This window comes from Salvelinus namaycush, chromosome 19, assembly GCF_016432855.1.
Source record: "Salvelinus namaycush isolate Seneca chromosome 19, SaNama_1.0, whole genome shotgun sequence".
Classification (NCBI taxonomy): Eukaryota; Metazoa; Chordata; class Actinopteri; order Salmoniformes; family Salmonidae; genus Salvelinus; species Salvelinus namaycush.
In genome coordinates, this window is record NC_052325.1 from 6753371 (window position 1) to 6779614 (window position 26244).

Genomic DNA, 26244 nt, shown 5'->3' on the forward strand with positions numbered 1-26244 from the left:
TTCTCTCCTACAGCTGTCTAATGTTCTGCCGTTTCTCCATGTTTCTCTCCTACAGCTGTCTAATGTCATGTTGTTTCTCTCCTACAGCTGTCTAATGTTCTGCTGTTTCTCCATGTTTCTCTCCTACAGCTGTCTAATGTTCTGCCGTTTCTCTCCTACATCTGTCTAATGTTCTGCCGTTTCTCTACTACAGCTGTCTAATGTTCTGCTGTTTCTCCATGTTTCTCTCCTACAGCTGTCTAATGTCATGTTGTTTCTCTCCTACAGCTGTCTAATGTTCTGCTGTTTCTCCATGTTTCTCTCCTACAGCTGTCTAATGTTCTGCTGTTTCTCCATGTTTCTCTCCTACAGCTGTCTAATGTTCTGATGTTTCTCCATGTTTCTCTCCTATAGCTGTCTAATGTTCTGCTGTTTCTCTCCTACAGCTGTCTAATGTTCTGTTGTTTCTTCATGTTTCTCTCCTACAGCTGTCTAATGTTCTGTTGTTTCTTCATGTTTCTCTCCTACAGCTGTCTAATGTTCTGCTGTTTCTCCATGTTTCTCTCCTACAGCTGTCTAATGTTCTGCTGTTTCTCCATGTTTCTCTCCTACAGCTGTCTAATGTTCTGCCGTTTCTCTCCTACAGCTGTCTAATGTTCTGCCGTTTCTCTCCTACAGCTGTCTAATGTTCTGCTGTTTCTCCATGTTTCTCTCCTATAGCTGTCTAATGTTCTGCTGTTTCTCCATGTTTCTCTCCTACAGCTGTCTAATGTTCTGCCGTTTCTCTACTACAGCTGTCTAATGTTCTGCTGTTTCTCCATGTTTCTCTCCTACAGCTGTCTAATATCATGCTGTTTCTCTCCTACAGCTGTCTAATGTTCTGCTGTTTCTTCATGTTTCTCTCCTACAGCTGTCTAATGTCATGCTGTTTCTCTCCTACAGCTGTCTAATGTTCTGCTGTTTCTCCATGTTTCTCTCCTACAGCTGTCTAATGTTCTGCTGTTTCTCCATGTTTCTCTCCTACAGCTGTCTAATGTTCTGCTGTTTCTCCATGTTTCTCTCCTACAGCTGTCTAATGTTCTGCTGTTTCTCCATGTTTCTCTCCTACAGCTGTCTAATGTTCTGCCGTTTCTCTCCTACAGCTGTCTAATGTTCTGCTGTTTCTCCATGTTTCTCTCCTACAGCTGTCTAATGTTCTGCTGTTTCTTCATGTTTCTCTCCTACAGCTGTCTAATGTCATGCTGTTTCTCTCCTACAGCTGTCTAATGTCATGCTGTTTCTCCTACAGCTGTCTAATGTTCTGCTGTTTCTTCATGTTTCTCTCCTACAGCTGTCTAATGTCATGCTGTTTCTCTCCTTCATCTGTCTAATGTCATGCTGTTTCTCCTACAGCTGTCTAATGTTCTGTTGTTTCTTCATGTTTCTCTCCTACAGCTGTCTAATGTTCTGCTGTTTCTTCATGTTTCTCTCCTACAGCTGTCTAATGTTCTGCTGTTTCTTCATGTTTCTCTCCTACAGCTGTCTAATGTTCTGCTGTTTCTTCATGTTTCTCTCCTACAGCTGTCTAATGTTCTGTTGTTTCTTCATGTTTCTCTCCTACAGCTGTCTAATGTCATGCTGTTTCTCTCCTTCATCTGTCTAATGTCATGCTGTTTCTCCTACAGCTGTCTAATGTTCTGTTGTTTCTTCATGTTTCTCTCCTACAGCTGTCTAATGTTCTGCTGTTTCTTCATGTTTCTCTCCTACAGCTGTCTAATGTTCTGCTGTTTCTCCATGTTTCTCTCCTACAGCTGTCTAATGTTCTGTTGTTTCTTCATGTTTCTCTCCTACAGCTGTGTATGGTGTCTTTGAGCCTGTTTAGGACTCTACTCTCTCTCAACTGTGAAGACCTCATGTTGCAGCTCGTTCTCAGGTAGAAACTGTGTGTGTTGTGTTACTATACTACTGCTGCTACTACTGAGAATGTAACAGTGTATTGTTGTCCTACAGCATCTTTTAAGATTCTACTTGTAATGAAAAAACACCTTTATAAATGAAATCTATTATTATTTTCATGACAGGTATCTGCTGCCCTGTACCCATGTGATGTTGAGTCAGAGGCGTGCTGTCAGGGACACTGATCTCTATGGTAAATCAGCCGACAAGTTCCTGTCCCTCATCCCAGACTGCTGCCGTCTGAGCACAGTGCCCTCTGCTGAGCAGGAGGAAGAACCTGCCCTTTGGGGGAAAGGTACCTGACTGACGGGCCACTAACCATGGTTTCTACTGAACATTTCACTCATTCAAGCAGATGCTCTTATCCAGATTAATTTACAAATGTACCTTTTTTCAATACACAATACAAGCATAAGAAACAGTGTGTGTTTAAACCATGATGCTGGGTTAAAGATTTGGACAGAGTTGAACTTCACTTTAAATACACGTTATACATTATGAAGTTTTATGGAGATGTTTTTTTTATTTTTATCAATGTTTAAAATATATACGCTGAACAAAAAAAATAAACGCAACATGTAAAGTCGTACGTCCAACCGGCCTCACAACCGCAGAATACGTGTAACCACGCCCAGGACCATCACATCCGGCTGCTTCACCCCACGAGTTGCTGAGGAGTATTTGTCTGTAGTACAGCCCTTTTTGAGGGGGAAAAACTCATTCTGATTGGCTGGGCCTGGCTCCCCAGTGGGTGGGCCTCGCTGCCAAGTGGGTGGGCCTATGTTCAACCATGCCCACCCATGGCTGTGTGCCCCTGCCCAGTCATGTGATATCCATAGATTAGGACCTAATCTATATATTTCTATTGGCTGATTTTTTTTCCTTATCTGAACTGCAACTCAGTAAAATCTTTGAAAATGTTGCATGTTGTGTTTTTATATTTTTGTTCAGTTATAAGTAGTGAGTCACAAACAAAAGATGTTGTCCATATATAGAATTTAACTTTTCAAGGGATACTTGGGGATTTTGGCAGAGGCCCTTTTATCTACTTTGACTGAGTCAAAAAGTCTGTAAACTGAGTTGTGTTTTACAGATCCGTTTTGTGCAGATTTATGATACGGAATCCAGATTAGGAACTCTTCCGTTTTCCTAAAAATAATATCAAAGTGAATACACTCAGAGGCCAGTTTATTAGGTACGTCCATCTAGTACCGGGTCGGACCCCCCTGTTTCTATGAAGGGACGCACCTGGTCAGCAACAACCTGGTCAGCTGTGGCGTTCAAACGTCGCTCAATTGGTATCAAGGGAGCTAACGTGCGCCAGGAAAACATTCCTCACACCGTTACACCCCCACCGTCCAGCCTGTACCGTTGACACCAGACAGGATGGGTCCATGGACTCATGCTGATTACACCAAATCCTGACTCTGCCATCAGCATGACGCAACAGGAACTGGAGCCTCTTCTTCTTGTTTCTAGCTGACAGGAACCCGGTGTGGTCGTCTGCCCACTGGAGCCTCTTCTTCTTGTTTCAAGCTGACAGGAACCCGGTGTGGTCGTCTGCTGCAGTAGCTCATCTGTGACAAGAACAGATGAGTCGTGTGGTCCGAGATGCCTTTCTGCACACCACTGTTGTACTGCACCGTTATTGGCCTGTTTGTGGCCCGCCTGTTAGCTTGAACCATTCTAGCCGTTCACCTTTGACCTCTCTCATCAACAAGCTGTTTTTGTCCACAGGACTGCTGCTGACTAGATGATTTTTGTTTGACTACAATGGGGGGAGCCCAAGAAAAGGAAGCTAGGAAAGACCAAGAAAAGGAAGCTCGGAAAGACCAAGAAAAGGAAGCTAGGAAAGACCAAGAAAAGGAAGCTAGGAAAGACCAAGAAAAGGAAGCTAGGAAAGACCAAGAAAAGGAAGCTCGGAAAGACCAAGAAAAGGAAGCTCGGAAAGACCAAGAAAAGGAAGCTCGGAAAGACCAAGAAAAGGAAGCTCGGAAAGACCAAGAAAAGGAAGCTAGGAAAGAAAGAGAGCTTGCCTCACGGGACTCGTCTGTAGCGCTGATGTGCCAACTTCTGTCTGTTGCGTCCGAACCGTTTGGGCCACTAACTAATATGATCCCACTATGGAAAGGGGAGACTCTCACAAACATGTCACGGGACTCTATCTGACGGTAACCCATACAAATTAATGGAAGTAGTTTTGTGGCAAATAAGGGGTGAAAAACATATATGTACTTGCTGATCTTATATTTCCTAGATATAGTGAAAGGGGGATACCTAGTCAGTTGTACATTTAACCCAACCACTCTGAATCACAGAGGTGCCCATAATCGACATCCACGGCGCCCAGGGAACACTGAAGGGAACTGCCTTTCTCAGGGGCAGAACGACAAATTTTTATCTTGTCAGTTCTGGGATTCGATCCAACAACCTTTCGGTTACTGGCCCAACGTTCTAACCACTAGGCTACCTGCTGGTTACTGGCCCAACGTTCTAACCACTAGGCTACCTGCTGGTTACTGGCCCAACGTTCTAACCACTAGGCTACCTGCTGGTTACTGGCCCAACGTTCTAACCACTAGGCTACCTGCTGGTTACTGGCCCAACGTTCTAACCACTAGGCTACCTGCTGGTTACTGGCCCAACGTTCTAACCACTAGGATACCTGCCGGTTACTGGCCCAACGTTCTGACCACTAGGCTACCTGCCGGTTACTGGCCCAACGTTCTAACCACTAGGCTACCTGCTGGTTACTGGCCCAACGTTCTAACCACTAGGCTACCTGCCGGTTACTGGCCCAACGTTCTAACCACTAGGCTACCTGCCGGTTACTGGCCCAACGTTCTAACCACTAGGCTACCTGCTGGTTACTGGCCCAACGTTCTAACCACTAGGCTACCTGCTGGTTACTGGCCCAACGTTCTAACCACTAGGCTACCTGCCGGTTACTGGCCCAACGTTCTAACCACTAGGCTACCTGCCGGTTACTGGCCCAACGTTCTAACCACTAGGCTACCTGCCGGTTACTGGCCCAACGTTCTAACCACTAGGCTACCTGCTGGTTACTGGCCCAACGTTCTAACCACTAGGCTACCTGCTGGTTACTGGCCCAACGTTCTAACCACTAGGCTACCTGCTGGTTACTGGCCCAACGTTCTAACCACTAGGCTCCCTGCTGGTTACTGGCCCAACGTTCTAACCACTAGGCTACCTGCTGGTTACTGGCCCAACGTTCTAACCACTAGGCTACCTGCCGGTTACTGGCCCAACATTCTAACCACTAGGCTACCTGCCGGTTACTGGCCCAACGTTCTAACCACTAGGCTCCCTGCTGGTTACTGGCCCAACGTTCTAACCACTAGGCTACCTGCCGGTTACTGGCCCAACGTTCTAACCATTTATGAATGTGTTATTTAATGTGTTTCTATGGGCTATAGTAGGAAAAGCCAAATTCAATATAAAAGGAAACTATATGGGCATATTTAAAAAATTATTTTTGTTTGTAAGTTGCATTATGTTACACAACGCCTCATGTTTGACTCACTACTTAGATTTGATTTATCTCAATGTTGTAAATGTTTATCTACATAAAGTAGAACCATGACTAATGTCCCTGTCTGCCTCTGTCTGTTTCTCCCTCCCTGTCTGTCTGTCGCCCTCTGTCTGTCTGTCGCCCTCTGTCTGTCTGTCGCCCTCTGTCTGTCTGTCGCCCTCTGTCTGTCTGTCGCCCTCTGTCTGTCTGTCTGTCTGTCTCCCTCTGTCTGCCTGTTTCTCCCTCTCTGCCTGTCTGCCTGTCTGCCTGTCTGTCTGTTTCTCCCTCCCTGTCTGTCTGTAGTCCTGAACAGTCCCAGCTCAGAGTCTCCAGTACACCACAAACCCAGCACTCCGTCCCGCTTGGCCCTGTTCATGCGCCAGCAGAGCACTGGAGGAGGGCCCTCCACCCCCTCCCCCACCGAGACGGTCCCCTCGTCGCCTGGTGCCGGCCCCAACACCCCCCTGTCCCCAGATAGCCCCATGCACCCCGTCCCAGAGGGGCTGGACTGGGAGTCGGGGTACCTGGAGTACCTCAGGGACGCACGTAGGGGGGTAGAGCTGTGCTCCTGGGCCTGCCGGAACTGGTCAGCCCCCTACGACGGAGAGGACCCCTCACCCAACACGGCCCCTCTACCTCCCCCGCCCCCCACCTCCAACCCTTCCCTGGCCATGTTCCCAGAGCACTTCTCCTTCCAGCAGGGTGGAGGAGGAAATGGAGGTAGTACCTCCCCCGGCCAGCAGAGGGCAGCGGTGGTGGCAGCAGCGCGGTCAGAGTGGTCCAGTACAGAGAGGGACAGTGGAGAGTGGGACGTCACCATCGGTAAGAACAGCTGTATCAGCCTCACACCCCGCACCAAGAAACGCAGCCTGCAGAGAGAGGATGTCCCCCTCCCCAAACCTCTCCATCTCCCTCCTGATTCTGCCTCCCTCCCTGACCCCTCCGCTGCTCCCCACCACCACTCCGCCCCCACCAAGGGCCCTCAGCAGGCCATCATAAATGGGACGTTGTTGGGGGGGCAGGGGGACGGGTGTAGGGACAGCCAGGATGGAGGGATGGAGGTTAAGAAGGTGAAGAGAGAGTTGGGCGAGCAGCGGCACCCTACTGGGGGGGACTCTAGTCAGAACGGGGGGGTGGGTGCCTGCCCTGCCCAGTCCTGCGGGTCCCTACAAGGCTTCTACAGTGAAGGGAATGGGAGTGGGGCTGCGGAAAGCTCCAGAGGTCTTCCACCACACAAACCGAGTCACGCCCAGACTCAGTCTGCTCCACTGCTCTCAGAACCCCGTACCAACTCCTCCAACGACAGGCTGACCCTCCATGCTGCAGCACCTGGCCCTGGATCGAGACCTCCAGAGGCAATGCTCTTTCACCAGTCAGAAGCAGTGGAGCGACTGATCTCTGAGCTCCTGGATGGGGTCGGACCGGGGGAGGGGGGCCAGCAGGGGCCTGGAGACTCCAACGGCCAGGGCATCAGCATCGAGGCCTTCACCCAGGAACTCCGGGAGCTGGAGGAGAGAGTGAGGGAGAGGAGCAGGGGGGTGGGGCTGCTCAGACAGCTGGAGGAGACCACCAGAGACCCCCACTCAGAGGAACCACCGCCCCCCTCTCCCCTGGACGCTGACCTGATGGGGAGCGGGGTAGGGGCTGGCGTTGTGGGGGTGTTCAGCCCTGCCAGGCCTCTAGGACAACCATCCACTCAGCCCTACACAGGTGAGAAAGACGACCAGAAAGCAGAAGGGTTTTTGTGTCTATTGTCTACTGTTTATCTGCTGTTTACTTGCTTATGTGTGTTAAGATGTTAGTATATTTTGAATTGGTGCTCGAGGTCGGATGCTGTTCCATTATTTAATTATTTTGATGTTGGTTTAATGTTTTCTTTTGGTTGACTTGCTCTGTTGATGTTTGACGTTGCACAGGAAGTTAATATAGACGGTTGCTTCCTTTTGATATTTAGTCTTGCCTGTTTTTTTTGTTGGTTTTTTTGGATCTTGACTTCCATTAGTGTGCATGTACACCTTCCCTCCCTCCATTCTCTCTCCCTCGCTCTCCTCTGTCTCCTTCCCGTTCTCTTCCTCGTTCTCCTTCCCGTTCTCTCCCTCGCTCTCCTCTGTCTCCTTCCCTTTCTCTTCCTTGCTCTCCTCTGTCTCCTTCCCGTTCTCTTCCTCGCTCTCCTCTGTCTCCTTCCCTTTCTCTTCCTTGCTCTCCTCTGTCTCCTTCCCTTTCTCTTCCTCGCTCTCCTCTGTCTCCTTCCCGTTCTCTTCCTTGCTCTCCTCTGTCTCCTTCCCGTTCTCTTCCTTGCTCTCCTCTGTCTCCTTCCCTCTCTTCCTTGCTCTCCTCTGTTCTCTCCCTCGCTCTCTGTTCCTCCCCCAGGGAGTTCAGATTTAAATGAACTGTTCGCTAAATCTGGTGCAACGTATCACTTCTCACTTCTGAGACGTGTGTTTTGTTGTACATTTATTTTGTCCCTGTTTCAAATAAACAAAATATCTCTCCCTCTCTCTCTTGCCCCCCCCTGCAGGTCCGTTCATGGTGGTTCTGTTTGCCAAGCTGGAAAACATGCTCCAGAACTCTCTGTATGTAAACATCCTGTTGACGGGTATTCTGGGCCAGCTTGCCTGCTACCCTCAGCCCCTGCTCCGATCTTTCCTCCTCAACACCAACATGGTGTTCCAACCCAGCGTCAAGTCTCTCATACAGGTAGGAAGTATGACTGCGTTCCCTAACTCTAACCCAGCGTCAAGTCTCTCATACAGGTAGGAAGTATCACTGCGTTCCCTAACTCTAACCCAGCGTCAAGTCTCTTATACAGGTAGGAAGTATCACTGCGTTCCCTAACTCTAGCCCAGCGTCAAGTCTCTCATACAGGTAGGAAGTATCACTGCGTTCCCTAACTCTAACCCAGCGTCAAGTCTCTCATACAGGTAGGAAGTATCACTGAGTTCCCTAACTCTAACCCAGCGTCAAGTCTCTCATACAGGTAGGAAGTATCACTGCGTTCCCTAACTCTAACCCAGCGTCAAGTCTCTCATACAGGTAGGAAGTATCACTGCGTTCCCTAACTCTAACCCAGCGTCAAGTCTCTCATACAGGTAGGAAGTATCACTGAGTTCCCTAACTCTAACCCAGCGTCAAGTCTCTCATACAGGTAGGAAGTATCACTGCGTTCCCTAACTAACTCAGCGTCAAGTCTCTCATACAGGTAGGAAGTATCACTGCGTTCCCTAACTCTAACCCAGCGTCAAGTCTCTCATACAGGTAGGAAGTATCACTGCGTTCCCTAACTCTAACCCAGCGTCAAGTCTCTTATACAGGTAGGAAGTATCACTGCGTTCCCTAACTCTAACCCAGCGTCAAGTCTCTCATACAGGTAGGAAGTATCACTGCGTTCCCTAACTCTAGCCCAGCGTCAAGTCTCTCCATATGCTGACCACACCGCTAGCATCAAGTGCGCGAGCGTTGAAAAATAAATGTACATGTTATTCAAACATTGCACCCACACTGCTCGAGCTCGTCAACGAGCGTCTGCATAGCCAGGTGCTGAAATAGAACTGGATTCTAAGTCCCGCCTTCTCCCATCTCATTGGTTGTTAGGAGCATATACCCACTTGGGTGATTGAAAGATGAACTGAGGTCCAAACTCCAGTACAATTGGTGGTGGTAATGTACCTTTATATGGCGGTTGGCAACCAACTTTAAGTCCACAGAAGAAGAAGAAGCCTGAAGGAGGAGAGATTACTAGACACAAACTGTTTCCCCTTTTATCTGTGGATTAATTGGCGGAGTAGAGGACCTTGTGCATTTCAGGTAAAATATCAACCCAATGTTTATACCCCAGGACAAAATGAGCTAGCAACAGCAAGCTAGAGAAATGGACATGAATGTTCAATGCTTTTTGACCTGTCCCCAAATTAATTTATTTGGTTCAGAGTTCGTTTTGGTATTTCAACCTGCGTTTCCTGGTCACGTCTGGTGTGGGTGGACAAAATCAACATGCGCGTGGTGGTGCACGTGAACGAGGGACTGGTCAGCATGTCATACTGATAGGAAGGATCACTATGTTCCCTAACCTTGCTTCCCTCCCCTGCCTCCTCTCTCTCTCCCCTGCCTCCTCTCTCTCTCTCCCCTGCCTCCTCTCTCTCTCTCCCCTGCCTCCTCTCTCTCTCTCCCCTGCCTCCTCTCTCTCTCTCCCCTGCCTCCTCTCTCTCTCTCCCCTGCCTCCTCTCTCTCTCTCCCCTGCCTCCTCTCTCTCTCTCCCCTGCCTCCTCTCTCTCTCTCCCCTGCCTCCCATGCCTCATCTCTCTCTCTCCCCTGCCTCATCTCTCTCTCCCCTGCTTCCTCTCTCTCTCTCCCCTGCTTCCTCTCTCTCTCTCTCCCCTGCTTCCTCCCTCTCTCTCTCTCCCCTGCCTCCTCCCTCTCTCTCTCTCTCCCCTGCCTCCTCCCTCTCTCTCTCTCCCCTGCTTCCTCTCTCTCTCTCCCCTGCCTCCTCTCTCTCTCTCCCCTGCCTCCTCTCTCTCTCTCCCCTGCCTCCTCTCTCTCTCTCCCCTGCCTCCTCTCTCTCTCTCCCCTGCCTCATCTCTCTCTCTCCCCTGCCTCCTCTCTCTCTCTCCCCTGCCTCATCTCTCTCTCTCCCCTGCCTCATCTCTCTCTCTCCCCTGCCTCCTCTCTCTCTCTCCTCTCTCTCCCTCCTCTCTCTCTCCCCTGCCTCCTCTCTCTCTCCCCTGCCTCCTCTCTCTCTCCCCTGCCTCCTCTCTCTCTCCCCTGCCTCCTCTCTCTCTCCTCTCTCTCTCCTCTCTCTCTCCCCTGCCTCCTCTCTCTCTCCTCTCTCTCTCCTCTCTCTCTCCCCTACCTCCTCTCTCTCTCCTCTCTCTCTCCTCTCTCTCTCCCCTACCTCCTCTCTCTCTCCTCTCTCTCTCCTCTCTCTCTCCCCTACCTCCTCTCTCTCTCCTCTCTCTCTCCTCTCTCTCTCCTCTCTCTCTCCCCTACCTCCTCTCTCTCCCCTACCTCCTCTCTCTCCCCTACCTCCTCTCTCTCCCCTACCTCCTCTCTCTCTCCCCTGCCTCATCTCTCTCTCCCCTGCCTCATCTCTCTCTCCCCTGCCTCATCTCTCTCTCCCCTGCCTCATCTCTCTCTCCCCTGCCTCATCTCTCTCTCCCCTGCCTCATCTCTCTCTCCCCTGCCTCATCTCTCTCTCCCCTGCCTCATCTCTCTCTCCCCTGCCTCATCTCTCTCTCCCCTGCCTCATCTCTCTCTCTCCCCTGCCTCATCTCTCTCTCTCCTGCCTCCTCTCTCTCTCTCTCCTACCTCCTCTCTTCTCTCTCTCTCCCCTACCTCCTCTCTCTCCTTCTCTCTCTCTCCCCTACCTCCTCTCTCTCCCTCTCTCTCCCATGCCCCCTCTCTCTCCCCTGCTTCCTCTCTCTCTCCCCTGCCTCATCTCTCTCTCCCATGCTTCCTCTCTCTCTCCCCTGCCTCATCTCTCTCTCCCCTGCCTCATCTCTTCTCTCTCTCTCCTACCTCTCCCCTCTCTCTCTCCTACCTCTCTCCCCTGCCTCCTCTCTCTCTCCTACCTCTCTCCCCTACCTCTTCTCTCTCTCCCCTACCTCCTCTCTCTTCTCTCTCTCTCCTACCTCTCTCCCCTATCTCCTCTCTTCTCTCTCTCTACTACCTCTCTCCCCTACCTCCTCTCTCTCCTACCTCTTTCTCCTACCTCCTCTCTCTCCCCTACCTCCTCTCTCTTCTCTCTCTCTCTCCCCTGTCTCCTCTTTCTCCTACCTTCTCTCGCTCTCCTACCTCTCTCCCCTACCTCTTCTCTCTCTCTCCCCTACCTCCTCTCTCTTCTCTCTCTCTCCCCTACCTCCTCTCTCTTCTCTCTCCCTCAGGTCCTGGGCTCAGTGAAGAACCGCATCGAGACGTTTGCAGCGTCCCATGAGGATTTCCCTGCCATGTTGAAGAAAGCCCAGCGCTACCTGGCTGCCAGGGGCAAGGTGGATTGGGCGGACTCACCCATGGGGATGCCCACACTGCGACGCTCTGATTCTCTGGGTGAGTGAGAGGACCACGGACACATGCAGACAGACACACACACAGTGTATAGTAGCCCATTGGAGGGCTAGAGAGGATGAATAATGCAGCCAGGCTGTGATTGGGGGAAATTGGGTCATCTGTTCTGTTCACAGGGTTACTGGATAGTGTAGGCAGCAGATGAGATTATTACATTTTATCAAGACGCCCATCTCCTCACCAGGGTGAATCAGGCTCAAACGGGCCTGTCTGTGTTCTGGCCACATAAACAAAACGGTTGAAGGCAGCCGAGTGGCGGTCTAAGACACTGCATCTCGGTGATAGAGGCGTCACTACAGACACTCTGGTTCAAATCCAGGCTGTATCACAACCGGCTGTGATTGGGAGTCCAATATGGCGGCGCTCAATTGTCCCAGCGTCGTCCGGGTTTGCCCGGGGTAGACTATCATTGTAAATAAGAATTTGTTCTTAACTGACTTGCCTAATTTAAATAAAGGTTAAACAAAATTTGTTAAATAATGAAACCTTGTCTATATCTGCGTCTGTCAGATGGCACGGCAGCGCAGCGGTCAAAGGCGGTGCAGCGGTCAAAGGCGGTGCAGCGGTCAAAGGCACGGGGAGGGTTTGGCCCGGCGTTGTCCGGGTTAGGGGAGGGTTTGGCCCGGCGTCGTCCGGGTTAGGGGAGGGTTTGGCCCGGCGTCGTACGGGTTAGGCGAGGGTTTGGCCCGGCGTCGTCCGGGTTAGGGGAGGGTTTGGCCCGGCGTCGTACGGGTTAGGGGAGGGTTTGGCCCGGCGTCGTCCGGGTTAGGGGAGGGTTTGGCCCGGCGTCGTACGGGTTAGGCGAGGGTTTGGCCCGGCGTTGTCCGGGTTAGGGGAGGGTTTGGCCCGGCGTCGTACGGGTTAGGCGAGGGTTTGGCCCGGCGTTGTCCGGGTTAGGGGAGGGTTTGGCCCGGCGTCGTACGGGTTAGGGGAGGGTTTGGCCCGGCGTCGTCCGGGTTAGGCGAGGGTTTGGCCCGGCGTCGTCCGGGTTAGGGGAGGGTTTGGCCCGGCGTCGTCCGGGTTAGGCGAGGGTTTGGCCCGGCGTCGTCCGGGTTAGGCGAGGTTTGGCCCGGCGTCGTCCGGGTTAGGCGAGGGTTTGGCCCGGCGTCGTCCGGGTTAGGCGAGGGTTTGGCCCGGCGTCGTCCGGGTTAGGCGAGGGTTTGGCCCGGCGTCGTCCGGGTTAGGCGAGGGTTTGGCCCGGCGTCGTCCGGGTTAGGCGAGGGTTTGGCCCGGCGTCGTCCGGGTTAGGCGAGGGTTTGGCCCGGCGTCGGGATTTCCTTGTCCCATCACGCTCTAGCAACTCCTTGTGGCGGCCCGGGCGTCTGCACTCTGACTTCGGTCGACAGCTGGACAGTGTTTCCTCCGACACATTGGTGCGTCTGGCTTCCGGGTTAAGCGAGCAGTGTGTCAAGAAGCAGTGCGGCTTGGCAGGGTCGTGTTTTGGAGAACGCGTGGCTCTCGACTTCAGCCTTGTAAGGGAGTTGCAGCGATGGAACAAGACTGGAACTACCAATTGGATATTAGGAAGAAAAAGGGGTAAAAGCGAGAAGAAAAAAATGAATTTGACATGTTTGGGTTATTTACTTCTCTTCTGTTATTAGTCTACCTGTCCTATCCTGTCTTATCAGTCTACCTGTCCTATCCTGTCTGTTATCAGTCTACCTGTCCTATCCTGTCTGTTATCAGTCTACCTGTCCTATCCTGTCTGTTATCAGTCTACCTGTCCTATCCTGTCTGTTATCAGTCTACCTGTCCTATCCTGTCTGTTATCAGTCTACCTGTCCTATCCTGTCTGTCTGTTATTAGTCTACCTGTCCTATCCTGTCTGTTTGTTATCAGTCTACCTGTCCTATCCTGTCTGTCTGTTATTAGTCTACCTGTCCTATCCTGTCTGTTTGTTATCAGTCTACCTGTCCTATCCTGTCTGTTTGTTATCAGTCTACCTGTCCTATCCTGTCTGTCTGTTATCAGTCTACCTGTCCTATCCTGTCTGTTTGTTATCAGTCTACCTGTCCTATCCTGTCTGTTATCAGTCTACCTGTCCTATCCTGTCTGTTTGTTATCAGTCTACCTGTCCTATCCTGTCTGTTTGTTATCAGTCTACCTGTCCTATCCTGTCTGTTTGTTATCAGTCTACCTGTCATATCCTGTCTTATCAGTCTACCTGTCCTATCCTGTCTGTTTGTTATCAGTCTACCTGTCCTATCCTGTCTGTTTGTTATCAGTCTACCTGTCCTATCCTGTCTGTTTGTTATCAGTCTACCTGTACTATCCTGCCTGTCTGTTGTCAGTCTGTCTGTTGTCAGTCTACCTGTCCTATCCTGCCTGTCTGTTGTCAGTCTACCTGTCCTATCCTGCCTGTCTGTTGTCAGTCTACCTGTCCTATCCTGCCTGTCTGTTGTCAGTCTACCTGTCCTATCCTGCCTGTCTGTTGTCAGTCTACCTGTCCTATCCTGCCTGTCTGTTGTCAGTCTACCTGTCCTATCCTGCCTGTTGTCAGTCGTCCTGTCCCGTCTACCTGTCTGTCTTTTGTCAGTCTACCTGTCCCATCCTAACCAATGTCTGTTGCGTCAGTCTACCTGTCCTATCCTTTCTGTATTTTGTGTGTATTTTGTGTCAGTCCAGCTATCCCGTTGTCTCACCTGTCCTATCCTGTCTGTCATTCTACCTGTCCATCTTTTGTCAGTCTCCCTGTCCTATCCTTTCTGTATTGTCAGTCTACTTGTCCTATCCTGTCTGTCTGTTAGGATAGGACAGGTAGACTGACCCAACAGACATTGGTTAGGATAGAACAGGTCTTCTGACAAAAGATGGACAGGTAGAATGACAGACAGGATAGGGCAGGTAGACTGGCCCGACAGACAGTGGTTAGGACAGGTAGACTGACCCGACAGGCAGTGGTTAGGACAGGTAGACTGACCCAGCGACTATCTGTCTGTTGGGTCATTCTACCTGTCCTATCCTAACCACTGCCTGTCGTGTAAGTCTACATGTCCTAACCACTGTATGTCTGTATGTATTTGTCAGTCTATCTGTCCTATCCTGTCTGTGTCAGTTTCCCTGTCCTATCATGTGTCTTTTGTCAGGGTACCTGTCCTATCCTAACCACTGTCTGTGGTGTCCATCCGCCTATCCTGTCTGTCAGTCTACCTGTCCTATCCTGTCTGTCTTTTGTCAGTGTACCTATCCTGTCTTTGTCAGTCTACCTGTCCTATCATGTGTCTTTTGTCAGTGTACCTGTCTGTCTGGTGTCAGTCTACCTGTCCTGTCTGTCTGGTGGCAGTCTACCTGTCCTGTCTGTCTGGTGGCAGTCTACCTGTCCTGTCTGTCTGGTGGCAGTCTACCTGTCCTGTCTGTCTGGTGGCAGTCTACCTGTCCTGTCTGTCTGGTGGCAGTCTACCTGTCCTGTCTGTCTGGTGGCAGTCTACCTGTCCTGTCTGTCTGGTGGCAGTCTACCTGTCCTGTCTGTCTGGTGGCAGTCTACCTGTCCTGTCTGTCTGGTGGCAGTCTACCTGTCCTGTCCTAATCACATGCTGTGTCTCTATCTATTCTCCAGTGAAGAGCCGGAAACCCTCACTAGGCGACCTGATCCTTCGCCACACCAACAGCCCCACGCGGGCACGCCACGCCGCCCAGCTCGCCCTGGCCCACGTACGAGACGGCGGCCAATCGCTGCACAGTGCCCTGTTCCGGGGCGGGTCAGGGGCGTCGGGGCTGGAGAAGCAGGCAGAGGCTCTGAGGGTGAAGAACGCCGTCTACTGCGCCGTCATCTTCTCTGAGTTCCTCAAGGAGCTGGCCGCTCTGGCCCAGGAGCACGCTGTCTCCATGCCCTTCCTCCAGAGCCACGATACTGAGGAGTGATGCTGTCTGTCTCCATGCCCTTCCTCCAGAGCCACGACACTGAGGAGTGATGCTGTCTGTCTCCATGCCCTTCCTCCAGAGCCACGACACAGAGGAGTGATGCTGTCTCCTTGCCCTTCCTCCAGAGCCACGACACTGAGGAGTGATGCTGACTCCATTCCCTTCCTCCAGAGCCACGACACTGAGGAGTGATGCTGTCTCCTTGCCCTTCTTCTAGAGACACGACACTGAGGAGTGATGCTGTCTGGCTCCTTGCCCTTCCTCCAGAGCCACGACACTGAGGAGTGATGCTGTCTCCTTGCCCTTCCTCTAGAGACACGACACTGAGGAGTGATGCTGTCTGGCTCCTTACCCTTCCTCCAGAGCCACGACACTGAGGAATGATGCTGTCTGTCTCCTTGCCCTTCCTCCAGAGCCACGACACTGAGGAGTGATGCTGTCTCCTTGCCCTTCCTCTAGAGACACGACACTGAGGAGTGATGCTGTCTGGCTCCTTGCCCTTCCTCCAGAGCCACGACACTGAGGAATGATGCTGTCTGTCTCCATGCCCTTCCTCCAGAGCCATGACACTGAGGAGTGATGCTGTCTCCTTGCCCTTCCTCTAGAGACACGACACTGAGGAGTGATGCTGTCTGACTCCTTGCCCTTCCCCCAGAGCCACGACACTGAGGAATGATGCTGTCTGTCTCCTTGCCCTTCCTCCAGAGACACGACACTGAGGAGTGATGCTGTCTGACTCCTTGCCCTTCCTCCAGAGCCACGACACTGAGGAGTGATGCTGTCTGTCTCCATGCCCTTCCTCCAGAGCCACGACACTGAGGAGTGATGCTGTCTGTCTCCATGCCCTTCCTCCAGAGACACGACACTGAGGAGTGATGCTGTCTGTCTCCATGCCCTTCCTCCAGAGCCACGACACTGAGGAGTGATGCTGTCTGTCTCCTTGCCCTTCCTCCAGAGACACGACACTGAGGAGTGATGCTGTCTGACTCCTTGCCCTTCCTCCAGAGACACGACACTGAGGAGTGATGCTGTCTGTCTCCTTGCCCTTCCTCCAGAGACACGACACTGAGGAGTGATGCTGTCTGACTCCTTGCCCTTCCTCCAGAGCCACGACACTGAGGAGTGATGCTGTCTGTCTCCTTGCCCTTCCTCCAGAGACACGACACTGAGGAGTGATGCTGTCTGACTCCTTGCCCTTCCTCCAGAGCCACGACACTGAGGAGTGATGCTGTCTGTCTCCTTGCCCTTCCTCCAGAGACACGACACTGAGGAGTGATGCTGTCTCCTTGCCCTTCCTCCAGAGCCACGACACTGAGGAGTGATGCTGTCTGTCTCCTTGCCCTTCCTCCAGAGCCACGGCACTGAGGAGTGATGCTGTCTCCTTGCCCTTCCTCCAGAGTGACACTAAAGGTCGCAACCTGATTTCAACCCTCCTCCCAGAAGATTGAGAAGCATTGGATTGGTTGTAAGCGTTGTCTGGAGTTAGTTTTTCCACCGTTGTTAAATCTAGTGTACATGACGTCTGGGCCTGTCTCCACAAAGCATCTAAAAGACAGACAGGGGTTAGGATAGGGCAGGTAGACTGACACAGACAGACAGGATATGACAGGTAGACCGACAGACAGACAGGATATGACCGGTAGACTGACACAAAAAACAGACAGGGCAGGTACACTGATTAGGATAGGACAGGTAGACTGCCACAAGACAGACAGGACAGGTAGACTGACGACAGACCGACAGGATAGGATAGACAGATAGGACATACAGACTGATTAGGATAGGACAGGTAGACTGACACAAGAGACAGTGGTTATTATAGGACAGGTAGACTGACACAAGACAGTGGTTAGAATCGGACAGGTAGACTGACACAAGAGACAGTGGTTATTATAGGACAGGTAGACTGACACAAGACAGTGGTTAGAATCGGACAGGTAGACTGACACAAGACAGTCAGTGGTTAGAATCGGACAGGTAGACTGACACAAGACAGTGGTTAGAATCGGACAGGTAGACTGACACAAGAGACAGTGGTTATTATAGGACAGGTAGACTGACACAAGACAGTGGTTAGAATCGGACAGGTAGACTGACACGAGACAGTGGTTAGAATCGGACAGGTAGACTGACACAAGACAGTGGTTAGAATCGGACAGGTAGACTGACACAAGACAGTGGTTAGAATCAGACAGGTAGACTGACACAAGACAGTGGTTAGAATCAGACAGGTAGACTGACACAAGACAGTGGTTAGAATCAGACAGGTAGACTGACACAAGAGACAGTGGTTAGGACAGGTAGACTGACACAAGAGACAGTGGTTATTATAGGACAGGTAGACTGACACGAGACAGTGGTTAGAATCGGACAGGTAGACTGACACAAGACAGTGGTTAGAATCAGACAGGTAGACTGACACAAGACAGTGGTTATTATAGGACAGGTAGACTGACACGAGACAGTGGTTAGAATCGGACAGGTAGACTGACACAAGAGACAGTGGTTATTATAGGACAGGTAGACTGACACGAGACAGTGGTTAGAATCGGATAGGTAGACTGACACAAGACAGTGGTTAGAATCGGACAGGTAGACTGACACAAGACAGTGGTTAGAATCGGGCAGGTAGACTGACACAAGAGACAGTGGTTATTATAGGACAGGTAGACTGACACGAGACAGTGGTTAGAATCAGACAGGTAGACTGACACAAGAGACAGTGGTTATTATAGGACAGGTAGACTGACACAAGACAGTGGTTAGAATCAGACAGGTAGACTGACACAAGAGACAGTGGTTATTATAGGACAGGTAGACTGACACGAGACAGTGGTTAGAATCAGACAGGTAGACTGACACAAGACAGTGGTTAGAATCAGACAGGTAGACTGACACAAGACAGTGGTTAGAATCAGACAGGTAGACTGACACGAGACAGTGGTTAGAATCAGACAGGTAGACTGACACGAGACAGTGGTTAGAATCAGACAGGTAGACTGACACGAGACAGTGGTTAGAATCAGACAGGTAGACTGACACGAGACAGTGGTTAGAATCAGACAGGTAGACTGACACAAGACAGTGGTTAGAATCAGACAGGTAGACTGACACAAGACAGTGGTTAGAATCAGACAGGTAGACTGACACACGAGACAGTGGTTAGGGCAGGTAGACTGACACACGAGACAGTGGTTAGGAGAGGGCAGGTAGACTGACACACGAGACAGTGGTTAGAATCAGACAGGTAGACTGACACGAGACAGTGGTTAGGAGAGGACAGGTAGACTGACACACGAGACAGTGGTTAGGGCAGGTAGACTGACACACGAGACAGTGGTTAGGACAGGTAGACTGACACAAGACAGTGGTTAGGAGAGGGCAGGTAGACTGACACACGAGACAGTGGTTAGGACAGGTAGACTGACACGAGACAGTGGTTAGGAGAGGACAGGTAGACTGACGGTGAACTAGCATCGGTTTAGACTTTTACATCATAATGAATAAGATTGTATGGACAGATCCTAGATCAGCACTCCTTCTCTAGGACACTGTGACCATATATGGGACAGATCCTAGATCAGCACTCCTTCTCTAGGACACTGTGACCATGTATGGACAGATCCTAGATCAGCACTCCTTCTCTAGGACACTGTGACCATGTATGGACAGATCCTAGATCAGCACTCCTTCTCTAGGACACTGTGACCATATATGGGACAGATCCTAGATCAGCACTCCTTCTCTAGGACACTGTGACCATGTATGGACAGATCCTAGATCAGCACTCCTTCTCTAGGACACTGTGACCATATATGGGACAGATCCTAGATCAGCCCTCCTTCTCTAGGACACTGTGACCATATATGGGACAGATCCTAGATCAGCCCTCCTTCTCTAGGACACTGTGACCGTGGGCCCTGACCTCATGGTACAGCTGCCATTTACTCCCTTCCACCTGCAGGGGGCAAAGTGGACCACTGATGGGGCTGAGCGCTGCAGTGAAGAGACGAGAGGGAGGGGGGACAGTTCATTCGGACAATGTGAAATCAAGAATGGAAATGGAATATATATATATATACACACACACTAAATGTCAATAGATCTTGGAGAGGGGTCTGTAGAGTCCATAGCAGGGTGGTAGTGTAGAGCAGCACCACATATGTACATGGTGCAGAGTCCGCTCTTTCCACTCTCCCCTCTAGTGAATGATGCTCATCAGACATGTTAAAGCTTCCGTCTTTTAGAAAATCTGACAACAACAAAAAAAAGACCCACAACCTTAAATTTTCCCTGTTCGGTACAGAATTTGCGGAGCGTTGAAACTGGTTTAAGTAAACTCTGATATTCCGCTTTTTATCGTCTCCACTGTAGTGGACACAACAGGAAGGGAACTGACCAATGGGCTCAGAGCATCTCAAGAAGACAAACCTTTTTTTTGTTTTTAAACTCATCACCTCAGCTTGTGAGATTTTAACAGGGAGCGGGGAGAGGAGGTGGTCTGGAAAAGGGGGGGTGACAAGAGAAAGGACCCCTTCCCCCCCCCGTACTGAGTACTGGAAAACTAAAGGGGATTGTGATATTTGTATTTTCAACCTCTGTTCATGTTTTATCATTTTAGATTTAATTGTTTTTATTTATAAATGAAAAAAAATTAAGACCAATATCAATGCCATGTGGGAGCAAAATATGTGTGAGCGCCGTGCATTCTATGGTCCTGCACCTGGTGTTGCCAGTCTATTTGGTCATGCACCTGGTGTTGCCAGTCTATTTGGTCATGCACCTCACCTGGTGTTGCCAGTCTATTTGGTCATGCACCCGGTGTTGCCGGTCTATTTGGTCATGCACCCGGTGTTACCGGTCTATTTGGTCATGCACCCGGGGTTGCCGGTCTATTTGGTCATGCACCCGGTGTTGCCGGTCTATTTGGTTATGCACCTGGGGTTGCCGGTCTATTTGTTCATGCACCCGGGGTTGCCGGTCTATTTGGTCATGCACCCGGGGTTGCCGGTCTATTTGGTCATGCACCCGGGGTTGCCGGTCTATTTGGTCATGCACCCGGGGTTGCCGGTCTATTTGGTCATGCACCCGGGGTTGCCGGTCTATTTGGTCATGCACCCGGGGTTGCCGGTCTATTTGGTCATGCACCCGGGGTTGCCGGTCTATTTGGTCATGCACCCGGGGTTGCCGGTCTATTTGGTCATGCACCCGGTGTTGCCGGTCTATTTGGTCATGCACCCGGTGTTGCCGGTCTATTTGGTCATGCACCCGGGGTTGCCGGTCTATTTGGTCATGCACCCGGGGTTGCCGGTCTATTTGGTCATGCACCCGGGGTTGCCGGTCTATTTGGTCATGCACCCGGGGTTGCCGGTCTATTTGGTCATGCACCCGGGGTTGCCGGTCTATTTGGTCATGCACCCGGGGTTGCCGGTCTATTTGGTCATGCACCCGGGGTTGCCGGTCTATTTGGTCATGCACCCGGGGTTGCCGGTCTATTTGGTCATGCACCCGGGGTTGCCGGTCTATTTGGTCATGCACCCGGGGTTGCCGGTCTATTTGGTCATGCACCCGGGGTTGCCGGTCTATTTGGTCATGCACCCGGGGTTGCCGGTCTATTTGGTCATGCACCCGGGGTTGCCGGTCTATTTGGTCATGCACCCGGGGTTGCCGGTCTATTTGGTCATGCACCCGGGGTTGCCGGTCTATTTGGTCATGCACCCGGGGTTGCCGGTCTATTTGGTCATGCACCCGGGGTTGCCGGTCTATTTGGTCATGCACCCGGTGTTGCCGGTCTAGTTGGTCATGCACCCGGTGTTGTCATAGGAAAGGCTGTGTTTCTGTTGTATAAAAAACACTGCAGTGCTTAAAGGTGTGTGTACTACAAAGCAGGATCAATGAGTTAGCCAGGCCTAAATATTCTGAAACGTTTTCCTTTGATAGAAGGATAACCTTGAAATTGGCATGGTCTAATTAACTCAACCAAAACTTGTATCCAAGTTTAGATTTATTAATGAATTAGAATAGCAGTAGTTATTTCTTGTTGCTTATCAAAGTTAGCTGGCTAACTCATTGATCCTGCTTTGTAGAGTCTACCCCTCTTGTTGCTTATCAAAGTTAGCTGGCTAACTCATTGATCCTGCTTTGTAGAGTCTACCTCTCTGAAGGTTCAGTGTGGGACAGAGGATGGGAAGGTTCATCGGTAGTCTGAGACTGGGAGAAACCCGTGTTTACCTCGGGAGATATTGGTTCCTCTACAAAAGCTTTACATTTTGTTTAATGTGACTACATTTAGTTTCCTGTTTGCAATTAACCAAACTGACGTTCCGTCCATCAAATCTGTTGTTGTGTGAAATAGGCTCCACAGTTTGTTTTTGGGCTCTCTAAACCCTGGGAGAATAGGGTCCCAGTCCTAAGGGTCAGTATCAGTTTAGTCTCTCTTAGCGAACATTCCACTCCTTGCCGTTACCATCTTTGGCACATGAAATGGAGTATTTTGCCACACCCGCAATAACGTCTGCTAAACACGTGTACGTGACAATTAATATGTTGATTTGATTTGTGTATAGGGAGTGGATACGCTAGAGGCTGGTACCCAGGCTAACGATAACCTTGGAGCTAGCCTAACTAAGAGACTGGTACTCAGGCTAATGATAACCTTGGAGCTAGCCTAACTAAGCATGATGCGGTCTTAAACAGTAATACTTAACCTTACATAGGTAATATACATATATAAAAGGTGTCATTCTGAGGTACCAAGTTAAAGATGTGACCTTTTTCTTCTCTCTGGGGAAACTAGTCTGTAGAAACTTTAACCATGTCAGTGTTTCCGTGGATCTAATATTGATTAGTATGCGTCGTGTTGAGAAGCTAGCCGCCCACACAGTGTTTGAAGCTTTGCCAAGACACTTTAATTACTTTCATTTCCTTTTTTTTCAACTTTTTTTAATCTAGGGTTTGAGGTTGTTTTTGTGTGTGTGTGTGTGTGTGTGTGTGTGTGTGTGTGTGTGTGTGTGTGTGTGTGTGTGTGTGTGTGTGTGTGTGTGTGTGTGTGTGTGTGTGTGTGTGTGTGTGTGTGTGTGTGTGTATGAGTGCATGTGAAAGTCCATCTCTAACCCTGCCTCTATGTTGTCAATAACGTGGCTCAACATTCTCTCTGATCTGTCAGTGAAACAACTGTTTTTGCCATTTTTTTTCAGAACATCTGTCAGAATTTACATGGATATGCCAAAACTCTGGTCGACAGGTACGACTCTTGACTTTGACGTTTGATGAAAGCCGTGGCTACAGTAGTTCCCTTAATATCCAACGCTGTTACTCTTATTCTGGGCATGTATAACTCTCCAGAATTGAATCTTCAGAATTGACGATATTCCCCAAGTCCTCAACAGCTACATACAGATGTTTGAAGAGTGGAAAAAATACAGTAATTCAATAAAAAGATGTATGAACAAGAAAATCTATGAGAAGTCGCTAGTTCCACAAGTAGGTTCTGGGTAATCTGTGCTAGACTGAGAATAGAGAATCAAGCTGTTTCTGTGTTGAAGAGGGAGGGAGGGAGGGAGAGAGTAAATTACTGCAGTGTTTTCCAAAAACACCATCCGTCCCTTCAGCTGTCCATCCAAACCTTCTGTCTGTCTGTTCGTTCACCTCCAATGTGTCCCTTTCGTTTCGGTTTTATTTTGTCTCAATACATTGTGCAAGAAAAAAGGATTTTACAGTTGGTGACCCCTCTTAAGGTCACAAACTGTACCCTGGCAATGACCAAATGATTATCTCTTAACCGTTATCTATTTCATTTGATCAGACATCAAATCAGTCACTCTAAGTCCGATTTTAACTTTGTATGAATATTTTTCTGTGAAAGAATTGCTTGTTAAAGGTGTGTGAGTTCGTTTCACTGTCCTTTTATTAGACAGTTCACTGTTCTCTTGAAGCAACCCCATCCACAACAACGCAATCCTATAATAAGTGTTGAGTTAAATACATCTGGGTTTCGGGGTGGCTACAGCCAGTAGCTGGATCAGGTGTTTTCACCATGTTAGCATTTTCATTTTCCTTTTATTGTAAATTTAAGAAATTCATGCAACTATTTCAATTGTATTGATTGGTGATTTGTGAGCATGTTCAGCTCTTTCTAGGTTTTGTCTTGTCGTGTGTGTGTGTGTGTGTGTGTGTGTGTGTGTGTGTGTGTGTGTGTGTGTGTGTGTGTGTGTGTGTGTGTGTGTGTGTGTGTGTGTGTGTGTGTGTGTGTGTGTGTGTGTGTGTGTGTGTGTGTGTGTGTGTGTGTGTGTGTGTGTGTGTGGGGCAGTAGTCTTCCTCAGCCATTCATCTCTCACTCATACAGCCATCTCTCTGGAACTGCCAGTCAGCCACTCCACATAATGACATGCATCTCTCTCACTCATACAGCCATCTCTCTGGAACTGCCAGCCAAGCCACTCCACATAATGCCATGCATCTCTCTCACTCATATAGCCATCTCTCTGGAACTGCCAGCCAGCCACTCCACATAATGACATGCATCTCTCTCACTCATACAGCCATCTCTCTGGAACTGCCAGCCAAGCCACTCCACATAATGCCATGCATCTCTCTCACTCATACAGCCATCTCTCTGGAACTGCCAGCCAGCCACTCCACATCTCTCTCACTCATACAGCCATCTCTCTGGAACTGCCAGCCAAGCCACTCCACATAATGCCATGCATCTCTCTCACTCATACAGCCATCTCTCTGGAACTGCCAGCCAAGCCACTCCACATAATGCCATGCATCTCTCTCACTCATACAGCCATCTCTCTGGAACTGCCAGCCAGCCACTCCACATAATGCCATGCATCTCTCACTCATACAGCCATCTCTCTGGAACTGCCAGCCAAGCCACTCCACATAATGCCATGCAGTCGAGGTTTGGAAAAAGATCCTGTGATGTAACTTCCTGACTTCCTATTATATTTACTGCCTGTCATATTCAAACTATGTTGGAGAGGATGTAGTTACTGTTCCCAAATGGCAAGACACCACAAGAGAGTTGAACATCTCACTGTGATTATCTAATCAATGAGCTGATGAGGATGGATTTATGGTTCTCATCAGTATTGTATCCGTGTGTGTAATATTTTTTTTTTTTTTTTAAGATTTAAGTTTCAAACTATTTTGATTTAAGTTTCATTTTCTGGAAATTGTCTGTCGGCTGTTCTTTCTCACTTTTCTTTTCTTTCTTCCTGTATTGTGAAATGATAGACTTGCCCAGATAGATCTCTCCTGGAATCTATGCAAATATGTTCTGGTGTCCTAACGCCAAGGCTGAAACGGGAGATGGACTGAGTTGACGTGTAAATAATGTATAAACCAATGGGTCTTTTAGAAATACAGGGGCATGTGAATTAATCAAGAGGACTGAATGAAACACATGCAAAATGAATGTCTGAAATATTTTTATATAATTTAAGAGAGGGGAAAGAAAATATAACATGAGAAACAAAATCAAAAAAAAATGTATGGGGGGAAAAAATCTGTAAGGAACACACAAAAAATAAAGGGAACGTTTTTATTCATTTATAAATGTTTTACCTAGCCATATGAATTGTGTCATGATATTTCTTTATTTCGTCAATTAAGCTTCTGACACACCACACAGAACAGTTGATGAACAGATGAGCTTCTCACCTAGAATTGAGCTTTTTCCGTCTTTCACCTGTTATTGTGAGTGAATCTCATGCATGTCGAGAACGTTCACCACTGTCAGTGTGTTGGTTAATCTAGAACATTCACCACGGTTAGTGTGTTGGTTAATCTAGAACGTTCACCACGGTTAGTGTGTTGGTTAATCTAGAACGTTCACCACGGTTAGTGTGTTGGTTAATCTAGAACGTTCACCACGGACAGCGTGTTGGTTAATCTAGAACATTCACCACGGTTAGTGTGTTGGTTAATCTAGAACGTTCACCACTGTCAGTGTGTTGGTTAATCTAGAACATTCACCACGGTTAGTGTGTTGGTTAATCTAGAACATTCACCACGGTTAGTGTGTTGGTTAATCTAGAACATTCACCACGGTTAGTGTGTTGGTTAATCTAGAACATTCACCACGGTTAGTGTGTTGGTTAATCTAGAACGTTCACCACGGTTAGTGTGTTGGTTAATCTAGAACATTCACCACGGTTAGTGTGTTGGTTAATCTAGAATATTCACCACTGACAGTGTGTTGGTTAATCTAGAATATTCACCACTGACAGTGTGTTGGTTAATCTAGAACATTCACCACTGACAGTGTGTTGGTTAATCTAGAACGTTCACCACTGTCAGTGTGTTGGTTAATCTAGAACGTTCACCACTGTCAGTGTGTTGGTTAATCTAGAACATTCACCACGGTTAGTGTGTTGGTTAATCTAGAACATTCACCACGGTTAGTGTGTTGGTTAATCTAGAACATTCACCACGGTTAGTGTGTTGGTTAATCTAGAACATTCACCACGGTTAGTGTGTTGGTTAATCTAGAACATTCACCACGGTTAGTGTGTTGGTTAATCTAGAACGTTCACCACGGTTAGTGTGTTGGTTAATCTAGAACGTTCACCACGGTTAGTGTGTTGGTTAATCTAGAACGTTCACCACGGTTAGTGTGTTGGTTAATCTAGAACGTTCACCACGGTTAGTGTGTTGGTTAATCTAGAACGTTCACCACGGTTAGTGTGTTGGTTAATCTAGAACATTCACCACGGTTAGTGTGTTGGTTAATCTAGAACATTCACCACGGTTAGTGTGTTGGTTAATCTAGAACGTTCACCACGGTTAGTGTGTTGGTTAATCTAGAACGTTCACCACGGTTAGTGTGTTGGTTAATCTAGAACGTTCACCACGGTTAGTGTGTTGGTTAA

General features: G+C 49.3%; 1 protein-coding gene across 1 annotated transcript in view; it reads left to right on the forward strand.

Annotated features, from left to right (window-relative positions):
* Window positions 1-24923, forward strand: part of LOC120063659 (FTS and Hook-interacting protein homolog) — a 68515-nt gene extending 43592 nt beyond the window's left edge. Inside the window, exons 6-12 of the mRNA XM_039013955.1 lie at window positions 1812-1891; window positions 2040-2209; window positions 5750-7156; window positions 7965-8143; window positions 11323-11485; window positions 15060-16829; window positions 22561-24923. Coding sequence (XP_038869883.1) covers window positions 1812-1891; window positions 2040-2209; window positions 5750-7156; window positions 7965-8143; window positions 11323-11485; window positions 15060-15364 — 2304 coding nt within the window. The 3' untranslated portion in view covers window positions 15365-16829; window positions 22561-24923. The remainder of the gene's footprint in view (window positions 1-1811; window positions 1892-2039; window positions 2210-5749; window positions 7157-7964; window positions 8144-11322; window positions 11486-15059; window positions 16830-22560) is intronic.
* The last annotated feature ends 1321 nt before the right edge of the window (window positions 24924-26244 follow it).